Here is a 25,797-nt window from a genome sequence, read left to right on the forward strand (position 1 = left end):
CGACCTTCAGATAATTCCAATCAGGTGATTTAGAAGTAGTCCAAATACCGTATTTTGAGAAAGACTACACCAAAGGGACAGAAATGTAATGATTATAGAAGAGAGTATATAATCTGATTTATAAAATGCAGATGAGTCATTTGCAGCCGTTGCTTCAAATGGTTGCCTTTATTGCAATAACTTGGCTTTATTCTGGTGGTCTGGAACTCAATCCACAATTATTCTGTGGTATGTACTTTTTTCTCCAGAAGTTCAACTATTATTTATTTTTTTAGTAATTTTTGTGTCTCTTAACATACTCAGATTTTGGTTTACATTTTTGAATGTATGAATATGGTTATGATAAATACCATATTATCCTTTTCTACTTTTGTTCCTAATCACTTAAATGGGCTACAAGTAAATCTGTCCAACCTTTTCTACTATTTGTATCATCCGTGTTATTCTTGCATGCTTCTATTGAATGATTATTCTTCCGTAATGTGTTGTATCTTCTCTACATACCTGATAATTTTATTTTTTGTAAGTCCTTTCAATTTTAGCTTTTTGGGTACTAGATATTTTCATATTCCTATGCATATTCTTGAACTTTGTTCTTTGACAAAGTTACTTTGAAACTGGTTGATGCTTTTGTGACTTTCTTTTAAAGTTTTGTAGCTTGTTTTAAGGTTTTTTAGTTAGGACTAGAGCAATCTTTAGAGCTATTTTTTCCCCCACTCATGAGGCAATACCCTTTTAAGTAGTCCACTTGATGCCTTGTAAATTAGGAGATTTTCCATTCTGGCTGGTTGGGAGCCTTGTGGATTGTTCCTCTGATCATTTCACATCTTTTTCTTTCCCAGAACTTGGGTAGACTTGAGTGGACTCTTCTGCAGCTTTTAAGAATTGTGTTGCTCTGTCCTCTTTGATACCCTGCCTTGCAAACTCTAGCTGCTTTGACCTTTCCAGACTTGCAGCAGCATCTTCTCAACTCAGAAAGACTGTTGGACTCTGAATGGGTCTCCTTTGCTGTGCTGCTGCCTGGAAACTTTCTCAAGGCTGTAAGCGGGAGCAATTATTTGTTTCTCCTTTTTTGGGACCACTGTTGTTCACTTGATGGATGTTGACATCCATCCAAGGTCTGAAAGCCTTTAAAAAATAATTTTATACTTTTTAAAAATATAATTTCAGATGAAAAGTTAAATCTGATCTCTGCTACTACATCTTGCCTTGAAGTGGAACTTAAGTTTTAATTTTATAATTAACTGTAATTGTAGTTTTACAAAACTTTGTTTATAGCTCACTTAATACTTTTTTTTTATAATTTAAGCAATATATTATAAATTCAAAGGTAAGTTGATTTTAAAATTAGATCACTAGAAAAATTTAATAATAAATGTGATTTCAACCTAATTTGCTTTATAGATTAGGAATTCTATTTTTTTTTTAAATTTATTTATGATAGAGAGAGAGAGAGAGAGAGAGAGGCAGAGACACAGGAGGAGGGAGAAGCAGGCTCCATGCCGGGAGCCCGACGCGGGACTCGATCCCGGGACTCCAGGATCACACCCTGGGCCAAAGGCAGGCGCTAAACTGCTGAGCTACCCAGGCTGCCCCGTTTATTTAATTTTAAATGAATTTATGAGGTTTGTTTTATTCCACATTTAAGAAACAGCATTTAAAAGGTATACTCATATATTCTTACCATTATATTTTATTATAAAATTATTTTAGTATAAGCTTTATAATATTGATTTCAATCCATAAGTTCACATATTCAAGGCATAGTAGGAATTTCATTTTTTAGAGAAAGTGTTTTAATATAAATGACCTTTTAATGTATTTTAACAAATTTTTCTTACAGATCAGGGGACTGATTTTGGATGGCTCTTCAGAGTTAATCCAAGAAGGTTTCAAAAGTGGCTTTCTTCATCCACTTTCTGAAAAATGGGACAAGTGTAGTGAGCCTGTTACCTTACCACTTGATACCTGCAATTTGTCAGAATTATGTGCAATGGCGAAGCATTTGCCTTCTTTGAACGAAACGGAACTTCAGGCATTACAATTGATGGAAGAAGATATATCTGTTACAGAACAGGATTTATTTTCACGGGTTGTTGAAAACAACTCTAGCTTTACAAAAATGATTACTTTAATGGGGCAGAAATACCTGGTGCCACCCAAAAGCAGTTTTCTTTTGTCTGACATTTCTTGTATGCATCCACTTCTAAACTGTAAGTAATTATTATGTTATTAGAAAAATGTAATTTTTTTGTGGCCTCAAAAGTCAAGATCTAGTCTGAATGCTGGATGTGGATCAACATTATGAGGGTAGCATAAACAATTTTCTCTGTGTGACTTTTTCTTTTAAAATGCTGACTTTTGATTTAAAAACATTTAAAATTTTTTTAAAAGGGTACTTAAGAACAAAGGGTCAAAAAATAATTAGTTCCCATAGAAATAAATATATTTGCTGCTCTGTACTTAGGAATTCAGGATACGATTGGGTTTGGCTAAACAATTTTTTGAAAAATATTTATTTATTCATTCATGAGAGACACACAGAGAAGCAGAGACACAGGCAGAGGGAGAAGCAGGCTCCATGGGAGGGAACCCGATGTGGGACTCTATCTTGTATCCTGGGATCACGCCCTGGGCCAAAGACAGATGCTCAACTGCTGAGCCACCCAGGTATCCCTGGCCAAACAGTTTTATTTAACTTTTCCTTATGGCAAAGTAGATTCACTTCAGATACGAATATTAACACCCTTGCCTTTTAGGTTACATTTTAAGCTAGTGTTCAAGTTTATTGTCTAAAATTTCTTGAAATATTTTCCTATATAATGTTAACAAAATGTAAAGGTTGAAGTCCATCATCATACACACCTGGATATGAATTTAGATTCTAAAGCTAATGTTAGTCTTTCACTTCACAAAACTGAAGTTCAGTTTCCTAGTTTATAAATGGTTATCATAATAATCTATTTCTGAAGGTCATTTTAAGGAATACATGGATTAATCTGCATCAATTGTTTATCTCAGTGATTTATATGTATTTAATAGGTATTTCTAAGAGATGCAGTAGGAAAGAACTGTACTGATCAATTTAATATGCTATTGCTATTTGTATATTTAATATAAAAATTCTAAGTTATTAAATGACATAGTTCATTAAGGAAAATCTTTTAATTGCTGTCAATGCATGTTATACTTGAGTAATTATTCATGTCACGGTGTCATAAATTCTTCAGGGTAAGTGACAGGATAATAAAGGGAAAATTATGTTTGAACGTTTTCTGCTCTTTTTGATTTTTGTCACCATAATAGTTTAAAAACCATTACATTCTCATTGCAATTTGCACTGTTTTGATTACTTGTGAAATTGTACATTTACCAAAATATACCTATGTTTATAAAAGCAGAAGATACAGCTCTTCCTTTCCAGGCAATGAGTGTGAGTGGAATGATGGAACTAGCAAGTTTCCATTTGGCAAACATTATAGTGATTAGATCTCAAAACAGTAGTTGAAAAGATGAGACACAGGATATTTGCACAGTTTTAGAGTATCTAACAAGATATTTATTAATTACAAAGTGAAAACTAGAGAAACCTGGTAGACAACACTTTAACCAAATGATTAAAGGTAGTATCACAATAACGAGACATTTTGACACGTGTTTTTGATTACTTTGGTAGTATTCTTGCCAAACATTAATAATATAAATTTAATTACAAGGAAATACCAAATCCAAATTAAGAGACTTTCTATTAAATAACTGGCCAATAGCCTTCAAACTGTCGAGATCATACATGACAAGGAAAGACTGAGGAACTTTCCCAGTTTGGAAGAGGTTGAGGAGACATGGCAACCAGATGCAGTGTGGGATCCTGGTTTGGATCCTGGGCCAGGAAAAAAGATGTGTAGACAACTGAGGAGGTTATATTATGGTCTTCGTATCAGTTTTAACAAAATTATTTCAAAATGAACTTTAAAAAAAGCTAAAGAAATGAACCCCCTCCCTCACCAAAAATAACACCTCACTTAGGCTTAAAAAGACCATATTAATATGGCTATCAAGACATAAAGGGCATTTACAAATGATTGCTATCCAGCTAAGTGAACTGTAGTTATTTTCAGGTGGTCTTTGCAAAAATAGCAATAGGTGAACTGATGTTAAAATCCTAGGGGTACTAAATTATAAAGGAAATCTTAATATTTTTAGATTAAATTATTTGAATAAATTTTGTAAGTCCTTTTGTTGCATTCCATTATATTCGTGTCTGTTGTAAATCCACTTTAGTTTTTAAAGTAATCACCTACAGAAGATATTTTCTGAAGTTGTTTGCTTGTTTTCAGGTAGGAAAACATATGATGTAATTGTGATAGATCCACCATGGCAGAACAAATCAGTTAAAAGAAGTAATAGGTAAGTGTAAATTAATTGTCTATTAGATATGCCCCCCCCCCCTTTTTTTTAAAGTAGGCTTCATGTCCAGCATGGACTCCAACATGGGGCCTGAACTCAGGACCCTGAGATCAAGACCTGAGCTGAGATCTAAGTCGGATGCTTAACTGACTTGGCCACCCAGGCATCCCATGCTTTTTCTTTTTCTTTCTTTTTCTTTTTCTTTTTCTTTTCTTTTTTTCTTCTTCTTTTTCTTCTTTTTCTTTCCTTTTCTTTTTTTTTTTTAAAGATTTTATTCATTTATTTGAGAAAGAGAGACAAAACAGCACAAGCAAGGGGAAGAGGCAAAGAGAGAGGGAGAAGCAGACTTCCTGCTAAGCTGGGAGCCTGATGTGGTGTCCTGAGATCATGACCTGAATCAAAGGCAGATGCTTAACTGATTAAGCCAACCAGGCACCCCCACCTCATGCTTTCTCAAAGCTATTGTCCATTGTAGATTCTGGTTACATTTGCTAAAAATATTACTTTGAGATGTAGGTTGTCTGAACTACTAAAATATTTTCTCTTCAATTTTTAATTCCCCTAATTAGATAATTCTCTTGCACTAGAACTATGTATAGGTACAAGAATGTCAAAAGTAATATACTTATTAATGACTGAGGTTACTGACTGAACCAGTTCAGGGATATTTATAAGAAATATTTGCCAAAATATGGGCATACTTTGTTTTGTTGTGCTTCGCTTTATTGTGCTTTGCAGATATTGTCTTTTAAAATATAAAGTTTGTGGCAACCCTACATCGAGCACATCTGTTGGCACCATTTTTCTGACAATATTTGTTCACTTTGTTTCACATTTTGCAATATTTCATTACATTTGTTTTGGTGATCTGTGAACAGAGATGATAACTCCCTGAAAGCTCAGATGATGGTTAGCATTTTTTGGTAATGAAGTATGCGTGTTGTTTTCTTAGATATAATGCTATTGCATACTTAGTTTACTGTTAACAGTATGGTGTAAACATAACTGTTATATGCACTGGGAAAACCAAGAATTATTTTGACTCACTTTATTAAAGTGACACTAGCTTTGTTGTGGTCATCTGGAACTGAATTTGGAATATTTCTGAGGTATGCTTGTATAGTTTTCTTCAGTAGCTGCTGTGAATGAATTTGTCTAACCCATCTTAAATTTGTTTTATGTCATTTTTTATGTCATCTCTTAGAGTAATCAGTTCAATTAATTACTGAGAGGACATTTCCTTTTAATAGCTTTTTAAAACCTTTTAAGTATTTCTCTCCCATTCTAGTGAATATCTTCAGACTCTCAAGCTGATTGCTTGCTGAGTGCAGAGCCCGATGTAGGGCTCTATCTCATGATCCTGAGATCATAACCTGAGGCTGAAACCAAGAGTTGGAGGCTTAACCTGTTCTGCCACCCGCATGTCCCTCTTTAGTATCCTTTAATTTGGAAGTTACTGAGTCTTTTCTGGTGTTTTGTGAAAGTGACATTTCCGAAAGCAACAGTAGAAAACTAATAACAGCATCTATTGATTGAGTCTTGCCCAAGTCTTTATTATTAAAGCAATTGCCAAATGTTGAATTGTATATGTGTGGGTTTATTTTGGGTTCTTTTTTCTGTTCCATTGATGTATGTGTGTTTTGTTGTACTAGTACCATACTGTTTTGATTAGTATAGCTTTTTAATCTATTTTGAAATCGGGGAGCATGATAACCTCCAGCTTTGTTTTTCTTAAAATCACTTTGTCTGTTTAGGGTATTTTGCAGTTCCATACACATTTTAGGATTCTTTGTTCTAGTTCTGTTAAAAATGCCTTTGGTACTTTGATGTGGATTGCATTAAGTCTGTAGATTGCTTTGTGTTGTGTAGACATTCTGACAATATTAATTCTTCCAGTCCATGAGCACAGTATATATTTCCATTTATTAATGTTCAGTTTTTTTCATCTTAACACTTTCAGAGTACAGATTTTTCACCTCTTTGGTTAAATTTTTTCTAGGTATTTTGTTCTTTTTGATGCAATTATAAATGGGATTGTTTTCTTGATTTTTCTTTCTGATAGCTTGTTATTAGTGTATAGAAATGCGACAGATTTCTATATGTTCATTTTGTATCCTGTAACTTTACTGAATTCTAGTATCTTTTTGGTGGAGCCTTATGGTTTTCTATGTATGATATTATGTCATCTGCAAGTAGTGACACTTTTACTACTTTTTCAATTTGAATACCTTTGGTTTTTTTCTTGCCTAATTGATGTGGTTGGGATTTCCAATACGTTGAATAAGTGGTGAGAATGGGTATCCTTGTCTTATTTCTGATCTTAGAGGAAAAGTTTTCAGCTTTTTACCGTTGAGTATTATGTTAGCTGGGGTTTATCATATCTGGCCTTTATTATACCTAATATGTTCTTAGTACCCTCTCCATTAGGTTTTTTAAAATCATAAATGGATGTTATATATATTCAGTGTTTTTTTGCATCTATTTAGATGATCATATTTTTATCTTTACTCTTGTTGATGTGGCATATTATGTTGGTAAATTTCACTGGATCATGGTTTATGATCCTATCAAGTATTGTTGATTTTGGTTTGCTGATATTTGAAGAGAATTTTTGCCTCTATGTTTATTGGGGATATTGGCCTGTCTTTTTTTAGTGGTATCTTTGTCTGATTCTGGTATCAGTGTTCTGCTGGCCTTGTAAAATGAGTTTGGAAGCATTTCTTTCTCTTTAATTTTTTGGAATAAGTTGAGAAGGATAGTTACTGTTTTTTAAATGTTTGGTAGAATAATAAATGAAGTAATCTGATCCTGGACTTTTGTTTTCTGGGAGTTTTTAAATTACTGATTCAATTTCATTACTTGTAATGGGTCAGATTTTCTATTTCTTTGTGATTCAGTCTTGGAAGTTTGTGTGTTTCTAGGAATTATTCCATTTCTTCTAGGTTTCCTGTTTTGTTTTCATATAATTTTTTTAGTAGTCTTGTGATACATAGTCTCTTATGAATTTCTGTGGCTTCAGTTGTAACTTCTCTTTCATTTTTGCTATTATTCATTTGAGCCCTTTTTTTTCTTGATGAGTCTGGCTGGGGTTTTTCAATTTTAAGTTTTAAAAGAATAAGGTTTTAGTTTTATTGATCTTTTTCTTTTCTTTTTTTAAAATTTTTTAAAAAAATTTTTATTTATGATAGTCACACACAGAAAGAGAGAGAGGCAGAGACACAGGCAGAGGGAGAAGCAAGCTCCATGTACCAGGAGCCCTATGTGGGATTCGATCCCGGGTCTCCAGGATTTCGCCCTGGGCCAAAGGCAGGCGCTAAACCGCTGCGCCACCCAGGGTTCCCTTTTTTTTATTTTCTATTTCAATTATCTCCACTCTGATCTTTATTATTTCCTTCTTTCTACTAACTTTGGACTGATCTTTTTCTAGTTTAGGTTAGATTGTTTGTTTGGGTTTTGTTTGTTTGTTTGTTTCTTTAGGTAGGTTTGTAGTGTTATGAACTTCCCTCTTAGGACTGCCTGCTAACTTTGGCAGGCTGGCTGGAGCTGCAGTGGGCATGGCTTGGAGGTCCTGGGGCATGTTATTCTGTGGCCATCTCTGTGGAATTGCTGGAGTGGAAGTGGGCATAGGCAGGATATATCCATAGGCACAGCATGTGCTGTGCTGTGGGCACAGGTCAATTGCATCCTGGAGGGTGCTGTTTTGGGGCTGCCTTGGCAGGATGGCTGGAGCTAGGCTGATGTGGTTGGGATTTGGGGCATACTGCATAGCACTTGGCCCACCTTTGAGGGCTGGAGCTGGAGTGGGCCACAGGTCTGGAGTGTGCCTATCAGATTGGTGAAGTACTTGAACCCTGCTGCTGTTTAGACTAGAAGGTAGATGCAGAATGTAAAAATGGCACTTGCTGGTGCCTCTTACCCCAGTGAAAATTCTGTTGGTTCTATACCTATTTGTTGGAGGCTCTAATGTTAGTAAATGTTTTTCCTTGATTTATAGTCTATTTGCCCTTTAAACTGCTATGTTTGAGGGCAGGTGAGTCTGCATTGGCTCCTCATCAATATCCTTCTCTACTGTAGGCCACTTAGTCAACAGTGGGGTTCTTGTATCCATATCTTTCCTACTTTTCCCTATTGGCCCCTTTATCATTTGTTATATACAAGCTGTGCAGTCAGTCCTGTCTTCTTTTGGAAGAATTGCCCTATATAGGAATAGATTTATTATGTGGGAGGAGGTGAGTTCAGAGTCTTTCTGTGCCACATCTTGGACCCTTTTAGCAAATTTTAATGCTTTCAATCTGTTCTGTATTTTAGTTAAAATTGTGAGTGATCCTTTTTCTCTTTTATTATTAGATTATATGTTCTTTGAGAGAAGGGTGCTAATATAGTTTTGTTTTTTTTTTTTTAAAGATTCATTTATTTATGTGAGCAAGTGAGCACAGATGGAGGGGAAGAGGGGGAGGGAGAAAGAATCCCAAGCAGACTCCACTCTGAGCGTGGAGCCTCATTTGGGCCTTGATCTTACAACCCTGAGATCATGACCTGAGCAGATACCAAAAGTCCAGTGCTTAACCGACTGTGCCACCCACGCTTCCTAGGTTTTTGAAAACTAGATAAAATTAACCATTTTAGCCACTTTAATGTTGTGCAGTTATTACCTTATCTAATTCTGGAATATTTCTGTCACCCCCAAAAGAATCCCTGTTCTTCCCAGTTCTCCTCTTTGCCCATACTCTGGCAACCATTAATCTCCTTTTTGTTTCTAAGAACCTACCTTTTGGGACATTACATATAACTGGAATCTTATAACATGTGGCCTTTGTGTCTGGCTTACTTCATTTGATATTTGTTTTCATGGTTCGTTCCTCCATGTTTTAGCATATATCAGTACTTTATTCCTTGTTTTTTTTTTTTTTTTGTGCCTCTCAGGGCCAAGCCAGGGCTCCTTTATTCTCAGGGATGGGAGCCACACAAAAGGCTTTATTTACATGAGGAACCCGGGCGAGGGCCGGAGATCGGAACCCCTGGCCTTCCCCAGTGGGCCCCTTAGCTCTGCAGGCTCCCAGGCCCCAGTCCACTGGGGCAGGCCTAAGGGCGGGCTGGCCTAAGGGCGGGCTGTACTTTATTCCTTGTAATGACTGTATAATATTCTGTTGAATGGATATATGCCACATTTTATTTATCCGCTTATCAGTTGGTGTGTTTACATGGTTTCCAGCTTTTGGCTAAAATGCTGCTATAAACATTTGTGTACAAGCTTTTCTTTCTTTTTTCTTTTTTTAAGACTATTTATTTTAGAGAGAGAGAGAGAGAGAGAGCATGATGCATGAGCAGGAAAGGCAAAAGGAAAGGGAGAGAGCATCTCTCGCAGACAGCACACTGAGTACAGAGCCTGACATGGGCTTGAACTCACAACCCTGAGATCAGACCTGAACTGAAACCAAGAGTCCTACACTTAACCAACTGTGCCATCCAGGCGCCTCTGTACAAGCTTTTCTGTGAACAGGTGTGGTAAAGAATTTGGCCTTGTCCAGAGTTTGACCTTTGCCTTCAGCTTCTGGGAGGGAATCTATACCTGATAGGATTATTTTTTAGTGTGCTTGGGTTAGTGGGGGTGGGGGGGTGGGGTTGAGAGACTGGCTGTATAAATAATCTTAGGGTGGGGACTGCCACACCAGAAATGCCAACCATGTCATCAAACACCTGGGCAGTTAGTCACTCCATTTTTCTTATGTAATGGATGTCCAATTAAAACTCTGTTCACTGAAGCTGGGGTGAGCTTCCCTGGTTAGCAATACTCTGTGTATTATCACACATTTATCCAGGATGGTAATGTGTTCTGATTCCATGGGAAAGGACCATTGGAGGCTCTGTATTTATAAGCCCCCAGACTCTGCTCTGAGTTTCTTCCTTTGGTTGGCATTAGTCTAATCTGTAATAAACTGTAATAACCTTTATGTGATAAATTGTAATAAGTCATCTCTTATAATAAACTGTAATCATGATTGTAATACCTTTCAGTACAGTTCTGTGAGTCTTTCTGACAAATTATTGAACCTCAGAGTGGTTTTGGAAACTGCCCAAACTTCTAGTTGGTTGTAGAAGAGAGGGCAGGCAGTGTTAAAGCCTCTTCCTTCAGACTTTGTAATTGCCTAATTCCAGACAATAATATGTTTTCATTTATTTTGGGTGTATACCCAAGAGTAGAGTTGCTGCACCACGTGGTAACTCTGCCTTTAACTCTTGAGGAACTACCAAAGTGTTTTTCACAGTGGATGTGTCATTTTACATTTTACATTCCCACTGGAAATGTATGAGGGTTCCAGTTTCTCCACATTTTCAGTAATACTTATTTTCTGTTTTGTGTTCATTTGTTTTAAATTATAGCCATCCTGATGAATATGAAGTGATATCTTGTGTTTTTTGATTTGCATTTCTCTAATGACTAATGATATTAAGCATCTTTTCATGTCCTTTTTGGTCATCTGTATATATTCTTTGGTGAATTGACTGTTCATATCCTTTGCACATTTTAAAATTATTTATCTTTTTGTTGATTTCTAAGAGTTTTTTATATACTCTGGATACTAGGCCCCCTTACCTTAGGTAGTTGGTAAATATTTTCTTTCTCTTGTTGCTTTTTCACTTTCTTGCTAGTGTTCTCAAAGCACAACGTTTTATATTTTCTTGAAGTCAGCTTAACCTATTTTTCTTTTTGTTTCTCTGCATTTGGTATTGTATTTAAGAAACTATTGCCTTGGGATCCTTGGGTGGCACAGCGGTTTAGCGCCTGCCTTTGGCCCAGGGTGCGATCCTGGAGACCCGGGATCGAATCCCACGTCGGGCTCCCGGTGCATGGAGCCTGCTTCTCCCTCTGCCTGTGTCTCTGCCTCTCTCTCTCTGTGTGTGACTATCATAAATAAATTAAAAAAAAAAATTTAAAAAAAAAGAAACTATTGCCTTAATCAAGGTCACGGTGATGTGCATCTATGTTTTCTAAGAGTTTCAGCTCTCACGTTTATATTTTTGATTCATTTTGAATTTAATTTTATATATGATGTAGCTAGAATCACAGTTTTATCCTTTTGCATTTGGATATCCAGTTGTCCCAGCATCATTTGTTGAAAAGAGTGTTCACAGTTACTTTTATTTGCTAGAGCTAAGTGTTAAATTCAAAAGAATGAAGTCCAATTTTGTAATATTCTTTAGTAATGTGTTCCAGTTTTCTCTAAGAATTATTTTTTAAAATACTAGTTTATATTTCATTTGCTTTTTATTTTAATGAAAATTGATAGTTTTTTATATGTTATTCTTGAATACTCTTTAGAAGCTTTAAAAAAGTAAACAAATGCTTAATCATAATAAGCAACATCTTTGGGGGCGGCTTTTGTAATTTTGAAAAACAGACTCATTCCTTTTATAATATTTTATGATAATTTTATGCAGCATATTTTGAAATTTTTTGTTTTTAGTTTTCAAAAAAATTTTTTTGAAATTTTTTTTTAACTTGTTATGTATATCTTTGTAATTTTTTTTAAAAGATTTTATTTATTTATTCATGAGAGACACAGAGAGAGAGGCAGAGACACAGGCAGAGGGAGAAGCAGGCTCCCTGCAGGAAGCCCGAAATGAGACTCGATTCCACTTGATACCCACACCCTGGGCCGAAGGCAGGCGCCCAACCGCTTAGCCACCCAGGTGCCCCTTTATGATCTTTTTGTAATGATTTATTATATTGTTTCTTTCCCTCAAATTTTGATTTTAAAAATTCCAAACTTTGAGAAAAGTTGAAAGAATTACCTGAATGGGGCACATGGGTGGCTCAGCTGATTGTCTCTCTTGAGCTCAGGTCATGATCTCAGGGTCCTGGGATGGAGCCAGGCCTGGGGCTCCCTGCCTGGTGGGAAGTCTGTTTCTCCCTTTGTGCCTCCCCTGGCTCATGCTTTCTCTTGCTCATGCACTCTCTCAAACAAATAATCTTAAAAAAGTAGTATATGCATATTGAATCACCTTTCCTCTGGATTCGCCAGGTTTTGATATTCTGCTACATCTGTGTACAGTTTCTTTTTCTCCATCTCTCCTCTTTTAATCTGATATTGTAGACATCATGCTTTCACCTATAAATTTTTTGCACATATCTTCTAAAAACAAAGAAACTCTTCTGCATAACTATGATACCATTATCACTCCCAATAATGTTAATATTATCATTAATAGTATTATAAAATATACATTATATATTCATTTTTTAACCTCTTCTCAGTGTTTCCTTGTGGCTACATTTTTCTTCTTGTTTTTCAGATTTAAACTCCAGTCAGGGATCATACATTACATTTGGTCTTTATTTTTCTTTTCTTCCTTTAAATCAAAATAGTCTCCTGACCATTTTTTACTTTTCAGGGTATTGACTCTTTTTTAAGATTTCGTGCCCCTTTTGTGGATTTCCTAGCATTTGGAGTTGTCTGATTATTTCTGCATGATTAGATTCAGGTTAAACATTTTTGGTAAGAATACTGCCTTGGTGATGAAGATGTATATTTTAGAATTTGCTCAGTGATTTCTAGTAGATTAAAACGAAAAATGGAATATTTCATTCCTCTCCTCCACCCCACATGAACCCGATTAAATAAAATGAAGGCAATCAAAAAATCTACAGTTGTTGGGAACATCAAACTTCAAATTTTTGACCTGATGTTTTTTCATACTGTGGCAAACGTAGTTTTTTTAAAATTATCAATTTGATGATAAGAAATGCTATTCTCCTGGAAGAGCACTGGTCTGGATGGTAGGAAACTTGAGTGCATGAGATGTGGATTGTTTTACTCATTTGCTTATTTAAAAAATACTTAATCACTTCCTCACATTATACAGTTGCTATGTGTGAAAAGTGGATTCCAGTGTTTATTGTATTTGGCTGGTAAGGTGTTACTTACTTTTTTCCAGAGTAGGTATAGTAGTAGAAATCTCATTATAATCTACTGAGGAATAAGATAAAGGAGAGAAAGTAGAAAGACTAAAAGCATACCAGTCCTTAGTTTAGTTGTAGACCTAAAAAGACTGAATCGAGGGAATTTCTTTTCTCTCTTCCCCTCCCCACCTTCTCTGCTTCTCTCCTCTTTCTTCCTTTAAGACCTAGGTTGACAGTAAGGAACTGCTAGAGAGGTTGAAACACAGAAGGAGAGGAATAACTAGCATTATGAGATATACTGGAAGTGTTAGAGAAAGGGCCACATTAGACTGGATTTTATAGAAGAAGTGGTTCTAGCAAGAGAAGTTAAACTTTATACTATTAATGACTGTGAGGTGCAAGAGTATAGAATTTTTTGAAATGGAAGTGTGAGGGTTTCAGAAAGTCTGTTGGAATTGATTGGGAATATGCAGGATGATAGATTGAGGGTTGAAAACATAGTGAATATTGAGATAGCAGTTTCAAGACTCACTGTGATGGGGTCCCTGTGTATAGACCATAGAAACCAAGCAATGGTATTTGCTTAATTTTGAATGGGAGAAAAGCCTATTAGTGAAATTTTTGAAATGTAATATATTTAGAAATGATAAAGCCTGACAATTTTACAGTATTAAAAATGAAAAAAGGGTTATTTCTGACTTGCATGTAATAATGTGTCCTCTGGGTGTCACTGTGGCTTCATATTTAGTTATACAAATATACAGCTATAGGAGCTTTGTTTTTGTGGAGTCAGTATTATATGGGTCTTCTCTCTGCTTATTTTTCCTTTTCTTGCAGTGAATTTTGCTACTATCTTTTTCTGTTTATTTTTAGGTACAGTTATTTATCACCACTGCAAATAAAGCAGATACCTATTCCTAAACTGGCTGCTCCAAACTGTCTTGTTATTACTTGGGTGACCAATAGACAAAAGCACCTACGTTTTGTAAAGGAAGAACTTTATCCTTCTTGGTCTGTTGATATAGTTGCTGAGTGGCATTGGGTAAAAGTAAGTTAAAAGCTTAACTTGTTAATGTAGTGTGACATATAAGTCACATAAACATCTAATTTTTTTTTTTTTTTTTTTTTTTTTATGATAGTCACAGAGAGAGAGAGAGAGGCAGAGACACAGGCAGAGGGAGAAGCAGGCTCCATGCACTGGGAGCCCGATGTGGGATTCGATCCCGGGTCTCCAGGATCGCGCCCTGGGCCAAAGGCAGGCGCCAAACCGCTGCGCCACCCAGGGATCCCTAAACATCTAATTTTTAACACTTAACATGTCACTGTTCTCCTTCAAAACAGTGTAATTGAAACTTTTACTTTGATATCGAATACTTTTTTTCCTTTTGACACTAAATACTTACATCTTCTTATTCTGGAAGGCTTTTTACTTTCGTTCTGTGTCTTTTTGTAGGTGAGGACCAAACTGCTGGCCTAGAGAAGTCATTCAGGGATTTATCAGGATGTCATTTTAAAAAGCTCTGATGTCTATAGTTTAAAAAAACGACAAACAAAAACTTTGGAGAATCTATCACTAAACATAGAAATAATGTTACCCTTTATCTTTTAGCTCTTTACTTTTATTTTTTAAAAGATTTTACTTATTTATTTGAAAGACATAGAACACGAGCAGGGGGAAGGGCAGAGGGAGAAAGAGACACAGACTCCCCGCTGAGTAGGGAGCCAGGTGCTGGGCTCAATCCCAGGACCCTGAGATCATGACCTGAGCCAAAGGCAGACGCTTGATTGACTGACTACCCGGGTGCCCCTCTTCTTACTCTTTATACATCCACAATTTCAATCACCCTTTATGACTTCTTTCCTGTTTTTCCTTTTCCTTTTTCTTTTTTCTTATGTTGCTGGGGATGGGAGGGAGAATAGCTAAGTAACCCAGGATGGAAGAGGTGGAAAGAACCAAGAACCTTACATGTTTTAAATTTTAACTTAACCTCAGCACCTTGTGTGCTGCTGTGCCTATTTTTTAAAGAAATAATTCCAACTCTTGGATTAGTTGAATGATCTTTAATCTCTCTCTGTTTACTAGAAGAATAAAAAATACAGAAAAGTAAGGCATCAGTTCAGAGTCCATTGGACATTTATTTATTTATTTAAAAGATTTTATTTATTCGTGAGAGATACAGAGAGAGAGGCAGAGACATAGGCAGAGGGAGAAGCAGGCTCCTCAAGGGGAGCCTGATATGGGACTCAATCCCAGGACTCCAGGACCACACCCTGAGTTGAAGGCAGACACTCAATTGCTGAGCCACCCTGGCATCCCTGGACATCCTTTTAAAAATACATCGTCTACTTAGATGAATTTTGCAAAAGCTTTCCTACATATTTAAAAGATAAGTCAACTTGTTATCAGTTGAATGTTTAATATTTATATAGCTGAAATATTCATTTTAGACAGGAGAGTTCTCTTTTTATGTGCTTTGTATGGATTTTGTAGTCTCTTGGTCTATCCTCTAAAATCTGTGTATGTTGTTTGTTTGCACCTATTTTAATGAACTTAGCAAACATTAACAGTTGTATCTTTGCTTTCATAATGTATTTTGGGCTTTGCTTTGGTTTATTTGGTATGTAGGACATTGACAGGAATATAAATCCCCATTTTTTCCTGTATATGACAGTTCTTTTATTGTCAAAGATGAGGGCCAAAGTCAGGAAAAGGGTACCTTCTGAAATAAAATCCAGTAAAATGTTAATACGTAAAATCTAAGACTATTCTATTCATTTGTAGTAGTATTATCTAAGAGATAATATAAGCCCAGAGTTTAAAACAAAAAGACAGTATGTTATTTGAAACATTGTTAGGTAACTATATGTACTATTATAACAGAAGGAGTAATTTGCATTGAATATGAAGTATATACAAAGAATAAAAATTTGCCTGTATTTATACAGCACTGTGTGGAAAAGATACTATTTCTCCTGGGCACTAGAGATGATAAAAGGACTTTACTGATTTGACTTCTTAGTTATCTTGATACTAAGTAAAAGATTCCTTAGATAATAGATATGAATATTCTGATGGTGAATATGTATTTCAGTGGTTAGTTAATAAATTGATATTATATTGTGTTTCAGTTTGATTAGCTTTAAGTGAGTCTTTGAGAGTATGATCACTCCAGGGTAGAATGACAAAATTGAATTTCTGGATTTATAATGCCAAGGGATTAGACTAAGTATTGTCCATCTTATCAGTCCCTGAACTTTTTTTTTTTTTTTTTTTAACTAATTCTGGCTTTGACAGTATATAATGACATTATTTTCTATAAAGTGTAATAAGATATATTTTATTATAATATACTTAGTCACATTGCCAGTAATTGGTAAATATTATTTGAATGAATTAATGAATTAATGATGACATAGTTTCCAGGAATAAATTTTAATGAAAAGTAGATTTTTATGTGGAAGATGATAAAGTGATATTTAAAATATTTTGGTCCATTATAGCTGTTCTGTCCAAGCAATGGTCACTAGCCATATGTGTCTCTTCAGCGCTTGAAATGTGGCTAGTCAAAATTGAATTGAGGGGATCCCTGGGTGGCGCAGTGGTTTGGCGCCTGCCTTTGGCCCAGGGCGCGATCCTGGAGACCCAGGATCGAATCCCACATCGGGCTCCCGGTGCATGGAGCCTGCTTCTCCCTCTGCCTGTGTCTCTGCCTCTCTCTCTCTCTGTGACTATCATAAATAAAAAAAAAAAAAAAAAAAAAAAAAATTGAATTGATGTTAAGTATAAAATGTACATCGGGTTTCAAACACTTGGTATGAAAGAGAAAATATAACATACCTCAATAACTTATTGAATTGATTACATATTGAAATAGTATTTTGGTTATGTGACTAAGCTAAATATATAATTAAAATTATTTCTATCACATTCTTGTTACTTTTCTTAGTGTTTAATGTTGTTAGTAGAAAATTTAAATTTTTTACTTTACATTTAAATTAGGAGAAAATTTAAATTACATATGCAGTTTGCATTTGTGGCTTACATTGTATTTTTATTGGATAGCACTAGCCTAGAGGTTTAATAATTTCTTTTTCTTTGGAAGGAAATGTATAGCGATAGGAAAAAAACCAACAAACTCTTTCCTGGATATTTACAGATGTATGGTTTTATTTTGTTTTGTTTTGTCTCCTTCCTATCAGATCACCAATTCAGGAGAGTTTGTGTTCCCACTAGATTCTCCACACAAAAAGCCTTATGAAGGTCTTATATTGGGGAGAGTTCGAGAAAAAACTATACCATTAAGGTAGGAAAGGCGATTTTCAAAATTGTACACATATATACATTTTATAAAGTTAATAGTGTGATCACTGATTTTCCTTAATTTTTACATTTTTGAAAATCTAAAAGTGACCCAGACCAGAAAAATGTGAATGGTATGGCACATGAAATTTTATATTATCTTTTGTTTTATTCAGTTTGTAACTGTTATTATTGAAGAAAAGGAAATTATCTGCAATGTCTCTACTTAAATTGATGATTTCCATTATTGTTTCTAAAATTTATTTTAAAATTCAGGTTCTATTTGAAAGGTGAAAAAAATCGAGATAACTGTGGCTTATAGAATGAAAAATTGTCCTTTTAATATAATTTACTTTGTTGTTTTGTTTTAATTAGGAATGCAGGTATAAAAGTGCTTCCCATTCCAGATCACAAGTTAATTGTCAGTGTACCCTGTACTCTTCACTCACATAAGCCACCGCTTGCTGGTATGTTTTTTTATGAAATAGAATTATTATGACTTCTGTCAAATTAAAAAAAGGATTGAGTTTAGTATTGGAGTCATGTAGAGATTTGGAAATTAAATTGGATGTTTTATTTTTGCTAATATTCTAAAATTTTACAGCAGAACTTATGAATAATGTTTTTTATTTTGCTACAAAAGCTTTATTTTCATTTGGCCCATGACTTGAGAGAGGGCTCTATGATGATTAAAGAGCTGTTGAGTAGCTGCAGGGAGAGAGGCAGAAGCTCTCACATCAGGGGGATGTAGAGGTGCCCTTCAAAGGCTGGTCTTTGGAGGCTCCTATAATTGTGCTTGAGGGTGAGCCTTTTGAAGAAATTCTTGACTCTCCCAGCCCAGCCAAAGGCCAGCCACCAGCCAACCTGTGGAAGTTAGTCAGGTGGTCACCCAACTTCTTGATGAGTTTTACTTTTCCATCTGGAAGTGGCTCTCCTGGAAGTCACACAGATGGGGATTTGTGTGGGCAGAACCTAGAGCATGCATATCCAGAAGGGCCTGGTTCAGGTTCTTCTTCAGAGCCATGAAGCTTCCACAGCATCCACAGCTTTGCCTCACTCATCTGGGAGGACTTCTTCATGTTTTAGAAAAGGGCATGGCTGCTACTGGTTTGTATCTTCCAAGAGATGCCTGGCCAACTTGAGGAAGAAGTTCCCAGGCATTCCAGAGTCACATCATCAACAGTCCAAATAGAAGCCTTGAGGGAGATGGGTGTAGGAGGCCTGCAAATACAGGTTGACCAGACAGTTGACAGTGGCCTTCACCTTTGTAGAATAATTCTACATGATGAATCTGGGAGCTCACTTTTGGTCAGCAATAAGGAGCTAATCACAAAAAATGGGGTTGGCTGGTCCTGGAGATTGTTCTTGGAAAGGAGATTGGAAGGTGGTTGGAGGGTGGTCAGAGACTAGAAGAAGGGGAGTTCCTGGATTTGTTCCATTCCAGAAACTGTTGAACAAGGTTATTGAACTGTTGAAGCAAGAGATTTGTGGGCTTGCTGGATGCACTGTGTAGATGTTTTATTTCACCTGCTTTTCCTCCCCTTATTATTGGTAGTTACTCCTTTACTATCCTTGATAGACTGAAGACTGATGGAGCATCTGAGGGATTTTAGTTCTATGGGTTTTATTTTACTATGAGGGCTCTATCACTTGCTTATTCTGAAACCAGGAGCTCAGAATAGCAGTCCAAGAAGGGTGGTTAGATCTCCTTGCTACTTGGTAGAGATTCAGTTTTATGTTGAGATAGTGTTTTTCTGAATCACTGAAAAGGTGATTACTGAAGCCTTACAATTCTTGCTAGTCTTAATGCTTTAGTATAATGTTCATCATTTAGTGAAACTAAGCAGCAAGGAATAATGGAAAATTTTGGCTTTGGAGATTGACTCTGACTTTGAATCCTGGCTCTGGTACTTAATGAGTTACTGTAACCATTTTCTACCTTAAAGCCCTTATTTAAAGAGAGACTAATGGGGAATGCCTGGGTGGGTCAGCAGTTGAGCATCTGCCTTTGGCTCAGGGTGTGATCCCAGGGTCCCAGGATCAAGTCCCACATCAGGCTTCCTGCATGGAGCCAGCTTCTCCCTCTTCCTGTGTCTCTGCCCCTCTCTCTCTGTGTCTCTCATGAATAAATAAAATCTTTAAAAAGAGAGAGAGAGACATGGTATTTAATCTTTTAGAATTGTGAGGATTGCTTATATTTTAAATTCTACAGGATAAAATAGAAGCTCAGTAAATGCTAAATTTTTCAAGTGAGAATTCAAAAAAATTGGAATGTGGGGATGCCTGGGTGGCTCAGTCGGTTAAGCATCTCTTGATTTCAGCTCAGGTCAAGATCGTCAGGGTCCTGGGATAGAGCCCCGCGAAGGATTCCACACTCAGCTCAGAGTCTGTTTGAGATTCTTTCTCCCTCATTCTCTATGCCCTACTCCTCTAAAAAAATATAGAAATGTAGTCCTTGAGACATAGTCAATTTGATATTCATTGTTTCCTATTCAAAACAATTTTTAAGGAATATCTATTTTATGAATTTGGTGATCCCTACTTAAAACACCACAAACTTTTAAGCTGCCATTGAGGAAAACTACAGGGTCCCTAGCCTATCATTATTTTGTAGCATATGGGATAGTTCATGACATAGGAAAGTAAATACAAATTCCCAAGGTAATTTTTATTGATTGTGCTTAGGATTTCTGTTATCCTAAATTTTATGCAGAAGAGTCTTTGTAGTGTTAACTTCATTTGAGAAATATTCAGATGTTTACCTGATGATCCGTTCTTTAACTTAGAGATGTGCTGAATGAATAATCATCTTTAAGTTTGTACTGTCATAGACTCTTCATTGCATTAAATATGTGACTTAAATGAAAAGTGAGATTGTACTTTTCTTTGAAAAAAAAATTCTATTTGGTACCAGTTATATTCAGTGGAGGAAATTTAATTTGTATTCTTCTCATTTGAATTTTCATTATCATTCAGTGAGTATCAAAGCATAATTTAGTGTTCATCTTAGGGCTTATTTTTTTACTTTTAAAATCTAAAAGCTAAGACCCAGCCTTTAATTCCCAAATTATAAACTGTTTATCGATTCCTTTCACATAGAATAAAATTATATTTAAATGTTAATCTTAAGAAACAAGGTTTTGTAATAGTAAATAAAAATTAGTCTTTTATTAATCCTCTTAAAAACTAGTCTTAACAGCCTATATCCATGAAGTGCAGTTCCACCATATTCCCTGTAGAGGACAGCAAAAACACCTTTTTTGGATTGAGAACATTTTAAAAAGAAAAGTTAGATTCTTGGGGGGGGAAAATTCCACACAACTTGATATGTAACCCTTATGTTTTGGTTAGGTAGTATTTTTGAATTTATGTTACTGTGTAGCAAGTGCATGTATTTTTAGATATAGAACCATACAAATTAAAGCCACCAAAAAATAATTTCTGCACTGTATTTTACTCTGAAATCATAACTCTAGGATTTGGGATAGTATGTGTACTATATATAATGCTTAGAACTTGTACATGTAAATGCTCTTAAACATTTTATGCAAATTCATAAAATGAAATATTCTCTTTTGCCTCTAGAAGCACCAAGATTTTTTTAAAATTTTAACTTATTGATACATTTACTCTGTTTTTAAGTTTTGATGTTTCCTGGTACAGATTAAAAGATAAGCCTCAATAGCTATGGCTTATAATCTTAAATGTATATTATATGTAAAGATTTAATAAGATAGGCAAATTATGAAATAAAAGTATTTGGATCAAAATTGTTTTTTTAATATTTTACTTTACAGGAATTTCCATTCCTTTTACTGCTATACTCATTAACAGTTTTATCTGAAGAATAAAACACAGTTGGAAATTCTTACACTGGTGTTTGAGCCCCTTGTCCCGTAGCCCTACCCTTTGTTCCCAGAGCAAAAGGGGAATGACTGGCTATGCATGTGTTATTTCCTCTTCTTTCATTAGAAGTATATTTTGCTAATGTCAGATGTTATATAATTAAGTATATGTGTCATATTCATACTTTAATTTATACATTTGAATTTACTTTTAAAATGAGGTATAATTGACATACACGATTTTATTAGTTTCAGGGGTATAATATAATGATTTGATGTATGTATATATTGAGAAATGATCACCAATCACAGTAAGTCTAGTTAACATCCATTACCATACATAGTTATCAAATTTTTCCCTTGTAATTAGAACTTTTAAGATCTTGAGTTTACTTTTAAGTTGATATTTAAAATTAGTAAGAATAATCATTTCCATGAATTTGCTTTTATTTCTTTTGCTTTGTTGTGAACTGTGGTTAACATTTAAAAAATATTACTCCTTGATTTTCTGTTTTTCTCAACCAGAAAGAAAAAAAAAATGCAGAAATATGTTACATTGAGAAAGTAGGAGATAGTAAATGGCTTTAGGTTTTATGTACTATATTTGTCAACTCCCAAGTGCCTGACCATCTTTTTCTACTACATTGTGTACTCTTAGAAAACATGGGTATCTGTTTCCTTTGTTAAATTCCATAGCACTGATTATATTGTGTGCTCAGAATAGTAAACATTTTTGACTGGCTAACTCCGTTTTAGATTCCAGATTAAGGTTCCAGAATAGAGTTGCTAATTTATTTGTACCAAAACTCTGAACAAACCAGCAAAACAAACAAAACCTTGCTTCAGTATAACCTTAGACCACATTCAAAGTGAATTGAGGTTGGTAAGGCATTGAATTCATGGAGAAAAAATGGAAAAGTAATATAGGTTTATTATCCTCTAAGACTCTGGGGAAATCTTTCTCTTTCAGGTTTAGTAACATTTAATTATACACTTATAAAAGGACTAGAAATCTTATGTTAGCGTCTCCTAAAAGCTATTAAAGCCCAAATCTGGCTTCATTTGGGTTATAGACAATGAATGCTTTAAATTCTTTGTTTTTTGTTAAACAGGAGCAATACATTTACAGAAATAAATAATTATTTTATTGTGAAAATGATTAGAAAACATTATGAACATAAAGTTTTTTATGTATTTTCTTTTAAACTTTACCTATATCATGTGCTCCTAAAGAATACCTATCATTCCTAGAGGGAATTTGATAAATTTCTGCCAAGCTCCATCTTGTAATTACGAACTGTATTTAAAAAATGCTTTTTCTAGGACTTTTCATCTGTGAATTTTTATTTTCATACCTGTTCTGTAATGTGGCTGATATAGCTAACCAGCAGTGATTAAGCTGAAATTGATTTATATATTTGTAATCCAAATGAACATGTGCTTTAAAAAAACGATTCCATGCTATTTTCTTTCTGTTACCATGTATCAATCATAGCATTTAGTCAACATTTGTATGCGGTACCTTTTTACCAATGAAATATAGTTTTTGGTAGTTATTATTACTTAAGGAATAGTTACTTGTGGAAATAATATGGTAAAATTTTAGGTAAAAATTATCTACAATTTGGAAATGATGGGATGTGCTACCAAGTTATAGCTACGAAGATATTGTATTTGTTAGTTATATGTGTTCCATATTTTTATCGGTATCCAGTTCTTCCTTTACTTTCTTTTGCTAATGAATATGCTTGCAGAGACATCTGTTTTTTTATGTGGATTATTTTTCTGTTGTTCCTGTATATTTTTCATGCACAGATTAAGATTTATTAAAAAATTCAGTTTCAGTGCTCAGGAGATGTGTCAGCAGTATTGGAAAACTGGAAAGTCATCTGTGAGGGTGTTAAAATCCTATTTCTCATCTACAACTGAAAACTGATAAATCAGGACTCCCGAAAGTTCTGATGGTATTGTTTCCAATCTCAGGATTGCTTATTTCAAATGATTTCTAACTATAAATAGGATAGCCTGTGATGAAATCCTTGGAACTAATTAGCTGTCTTTTGTTTGTTTGTTTGTTTTATTTTATTTATTTATTTTTTAAAAATTTTTATTTATTTATGATAGTCACACACACACACACAGAGAGAGAGAGAGAGAGAGAGAGAGAGAGAGGCAGAGACATAGGCAGAGGGAGAAGCAGGCTCCATGCACCGGGAGCCCGACGTGGGATTCGATCCTGGGTCTCCAGGATCACGCCCTGGGCCAAAGGCAGGCGCCAAACCGCTGCGCCACCCAGGGATCCCCTGTTTGTTTGTTTTAAAGGAAACAATAAAAAAAAATAAATAAATAAAGGAAACAATCCTGCTTTTCTGCTTTTAACTGCTAAAAGGAAATTGATTCCTTTCTTAATAATAATTTTTGTGTTTTTTCTCTTTTTTGAACAGAGGTTCTAAAAGACTATGTCAAGCCTGATGGGGAGTGTTTGGAATTGTTTGCTCGAAATTTACAGCCAGGTTGGACTAGTTGGGGCAATGAAGTTCTCAAATTTCAACACTTGGATTATTTTGTTGCTCTGGAGTCTAAAAGCTGACTTTGATCATAAAGTTGTGATTTTCTTCAGTTTTTCCTCACCTCTTTTTCCTTCATTCGAACTGATTTTTCCTTTTCTTACCAACTAGTATGCTTAGAAATGTAAACAGGACTTGATTTTTCTGCAAAGGACCAGAAGTGACAAGTCTTTATGTAGTTTTGAGATGAATTTACTTCAGTTGCACTAGTATTCCCCATTATTCCAGATTCACTGCAAATAAAGAGGTAAGCAGAAAAATTACAAGACTTTCTTATTGAAAATTTTGGAAAGCATACACTATAGACCATATATCATAATTCTGCTTATGGATGTGTTTTGTTTGGCACATATGGTGGTATAAAAAAAGAAATTGAACCATCATTTGAAAAAGCAGGACATTTCACATAAAGTATAGATTTCTGCTTTTCTTTAAACATCAGAAGCTCTGGCTGCAGTGTAGTCTCTATTCTTTCTGGCATCAGTAAGTAGGACCCAGTGGTAGCAGCAAAATTGGGAAGGGACATGGGCTTTGCAGTTTACCACAGTAACACTTGCTCTGTGCTACTCACTTATATTGTCTAGTTGGCCCTGTGTAACCCAAACTTATGACCTCTGGTATACTGTTCCATTCTGGAAAAAATACGGAGAGACCTGCCAAGTACCTCATCATTGTACTGAGCTTATGAAACAGTTTTGGAGGGTTTGACATTGCATTGAGGGTCACTATTCAAGTAATTCTTGGTTTTGTTTGGTTTTCTAGAAGATTTAAAAAATATATTTCTTATAAAAATGTCAGAAGATAAACACTGCTTATGATTTAAAAGATATTTATATTATTTAGTTTTCCACAAATATTTCTTTAATAAGTAAAATATTTTTACTGAAATGATCCTTATTTGTAACTTTTTAAAAAAAATTGAGGTATAATTTCACATAAAATTCTCTAATTTTTACTGTAGGGTTCAGTGAGTTTAGAAAACAGATATACAGTTATCTGCTTACCACCGTAGTCATGATGTAGAACATTTTCTTCACCTCCAAAACTCATGTGTCCAATTATAGTCAGTCCCTTCCTTCCACCCCTGGCCTTTGGTGAACAATGATTTGTTTTCTATCATTAGTTTTTTAGAATTTCATATAAACAAAATCATAGAATATGTAACCTGTTGTGTCTGGCTTCTTTCACTTAGCATTTTGACAAAAATATTTATATAATTTACAGCTTTTCTATGGATATTTATCTGCTAAGTAAAATGTTAGGTTGGAATGATTATCTGACAGGGTTGCCAATTTGTTTACTGATTTTGCCAAAGAAAAATGTTATTTTCGAAGTCTGTTCATTCTTTGAGTATGTGAATATAGTATTATAGGCTTAATTTTGTATTTACAGAGATATTCTAACTTGTTATTGAAATAAAAAAAGTATTAAACATGAAGCAAACTTCTCACGGCCTCATTTGAAACTATTTACAACCTCTTGTAGTATTTGTAGATTTTATATAATTTGTGGAAACATTTTATTCTCACCAAGTTTTTGGACTCTTATTTTTGCATCACAAATACTGATACTTGAGATAAAAAGAATTTTTATTTACAGAATGTGGTATTCAAGACAGAGGTTTTGTTTTGTTTTGTTTTTAAGACACAGAAATCATAGTCTTAGCTCTCTGCTCCTGAGTTGTACAACCTGTGGGCCTTGTTTGTAATGCCTGTTTAATTATTGGGCTCTTTTTTGAACAAAGGATAGTTCTGCAAAATGGAACAATCACATCCC

At 34.9% G+C, this 25,797-nt stretch overlaps 1 protein-coding gene across 5 annotated transcripts in view; it reads left to right on the plus strand.

Annotated features, from left to right (window-relative positions):
* Window positions 1–25,797, plus strand: part of METTL4 (methyltransferase 4, N6-adenosine) — a 57,712-nt gene that overhangs the window by 12,919 nt on the left and 18,996 nt on the right. For 3 of the 5 annotated variants that reach the window (XM_077900187.1, XM_077900189.1, XM_077900188.1), the window contains 6 exons: window positions 1,844–2,213; window positions 4,338–4,407; window positions 14,183–14,357; window positions 17,510–17,613; window positions 17,985–18,076; window positions 23,899–25,462. In XM_077900187.1, coding sequence (XP_077756313.1) covers window positions 1,844–2,213; window positions 4,338–4,407; window positions 14,183–14,357; window positions 17,510–17,613; window positions 17,985–18,076; window positions 23,899–24,044 — 957 coding nt within the window. In that variant the 3' untranslated portion in view covers window positions 24,045–25,462. Of the gene's footprint in view, window positions 1–1,843; window positions 2,214–4,337; window positions 4,408–14,182; window positions 14,358–17,509; window positions 17,614–17,984; window positions 18,077–23,898; window positions 25,463–25,797 lie in introns of those variants that run through there. The other 2 variants (XR_013381231.1, XM_077900190.1) reach the window with 2 other exon arrangements.

The sequence above is a fragment of the Canis aureus genome, chromosome 6 (genome assembly GCF_053574225.1).
Source record: "Canis aureus isolate CA01 chromosome 6, VMU_Caureus_v.1.0, whole genome shotgun sequence".
Classification (NCBI taxonomy): Eukaryota; Metazoa; Chordata; class Mammalia; order Carnivora; family Canidae; genus Canis; species Canis aureus.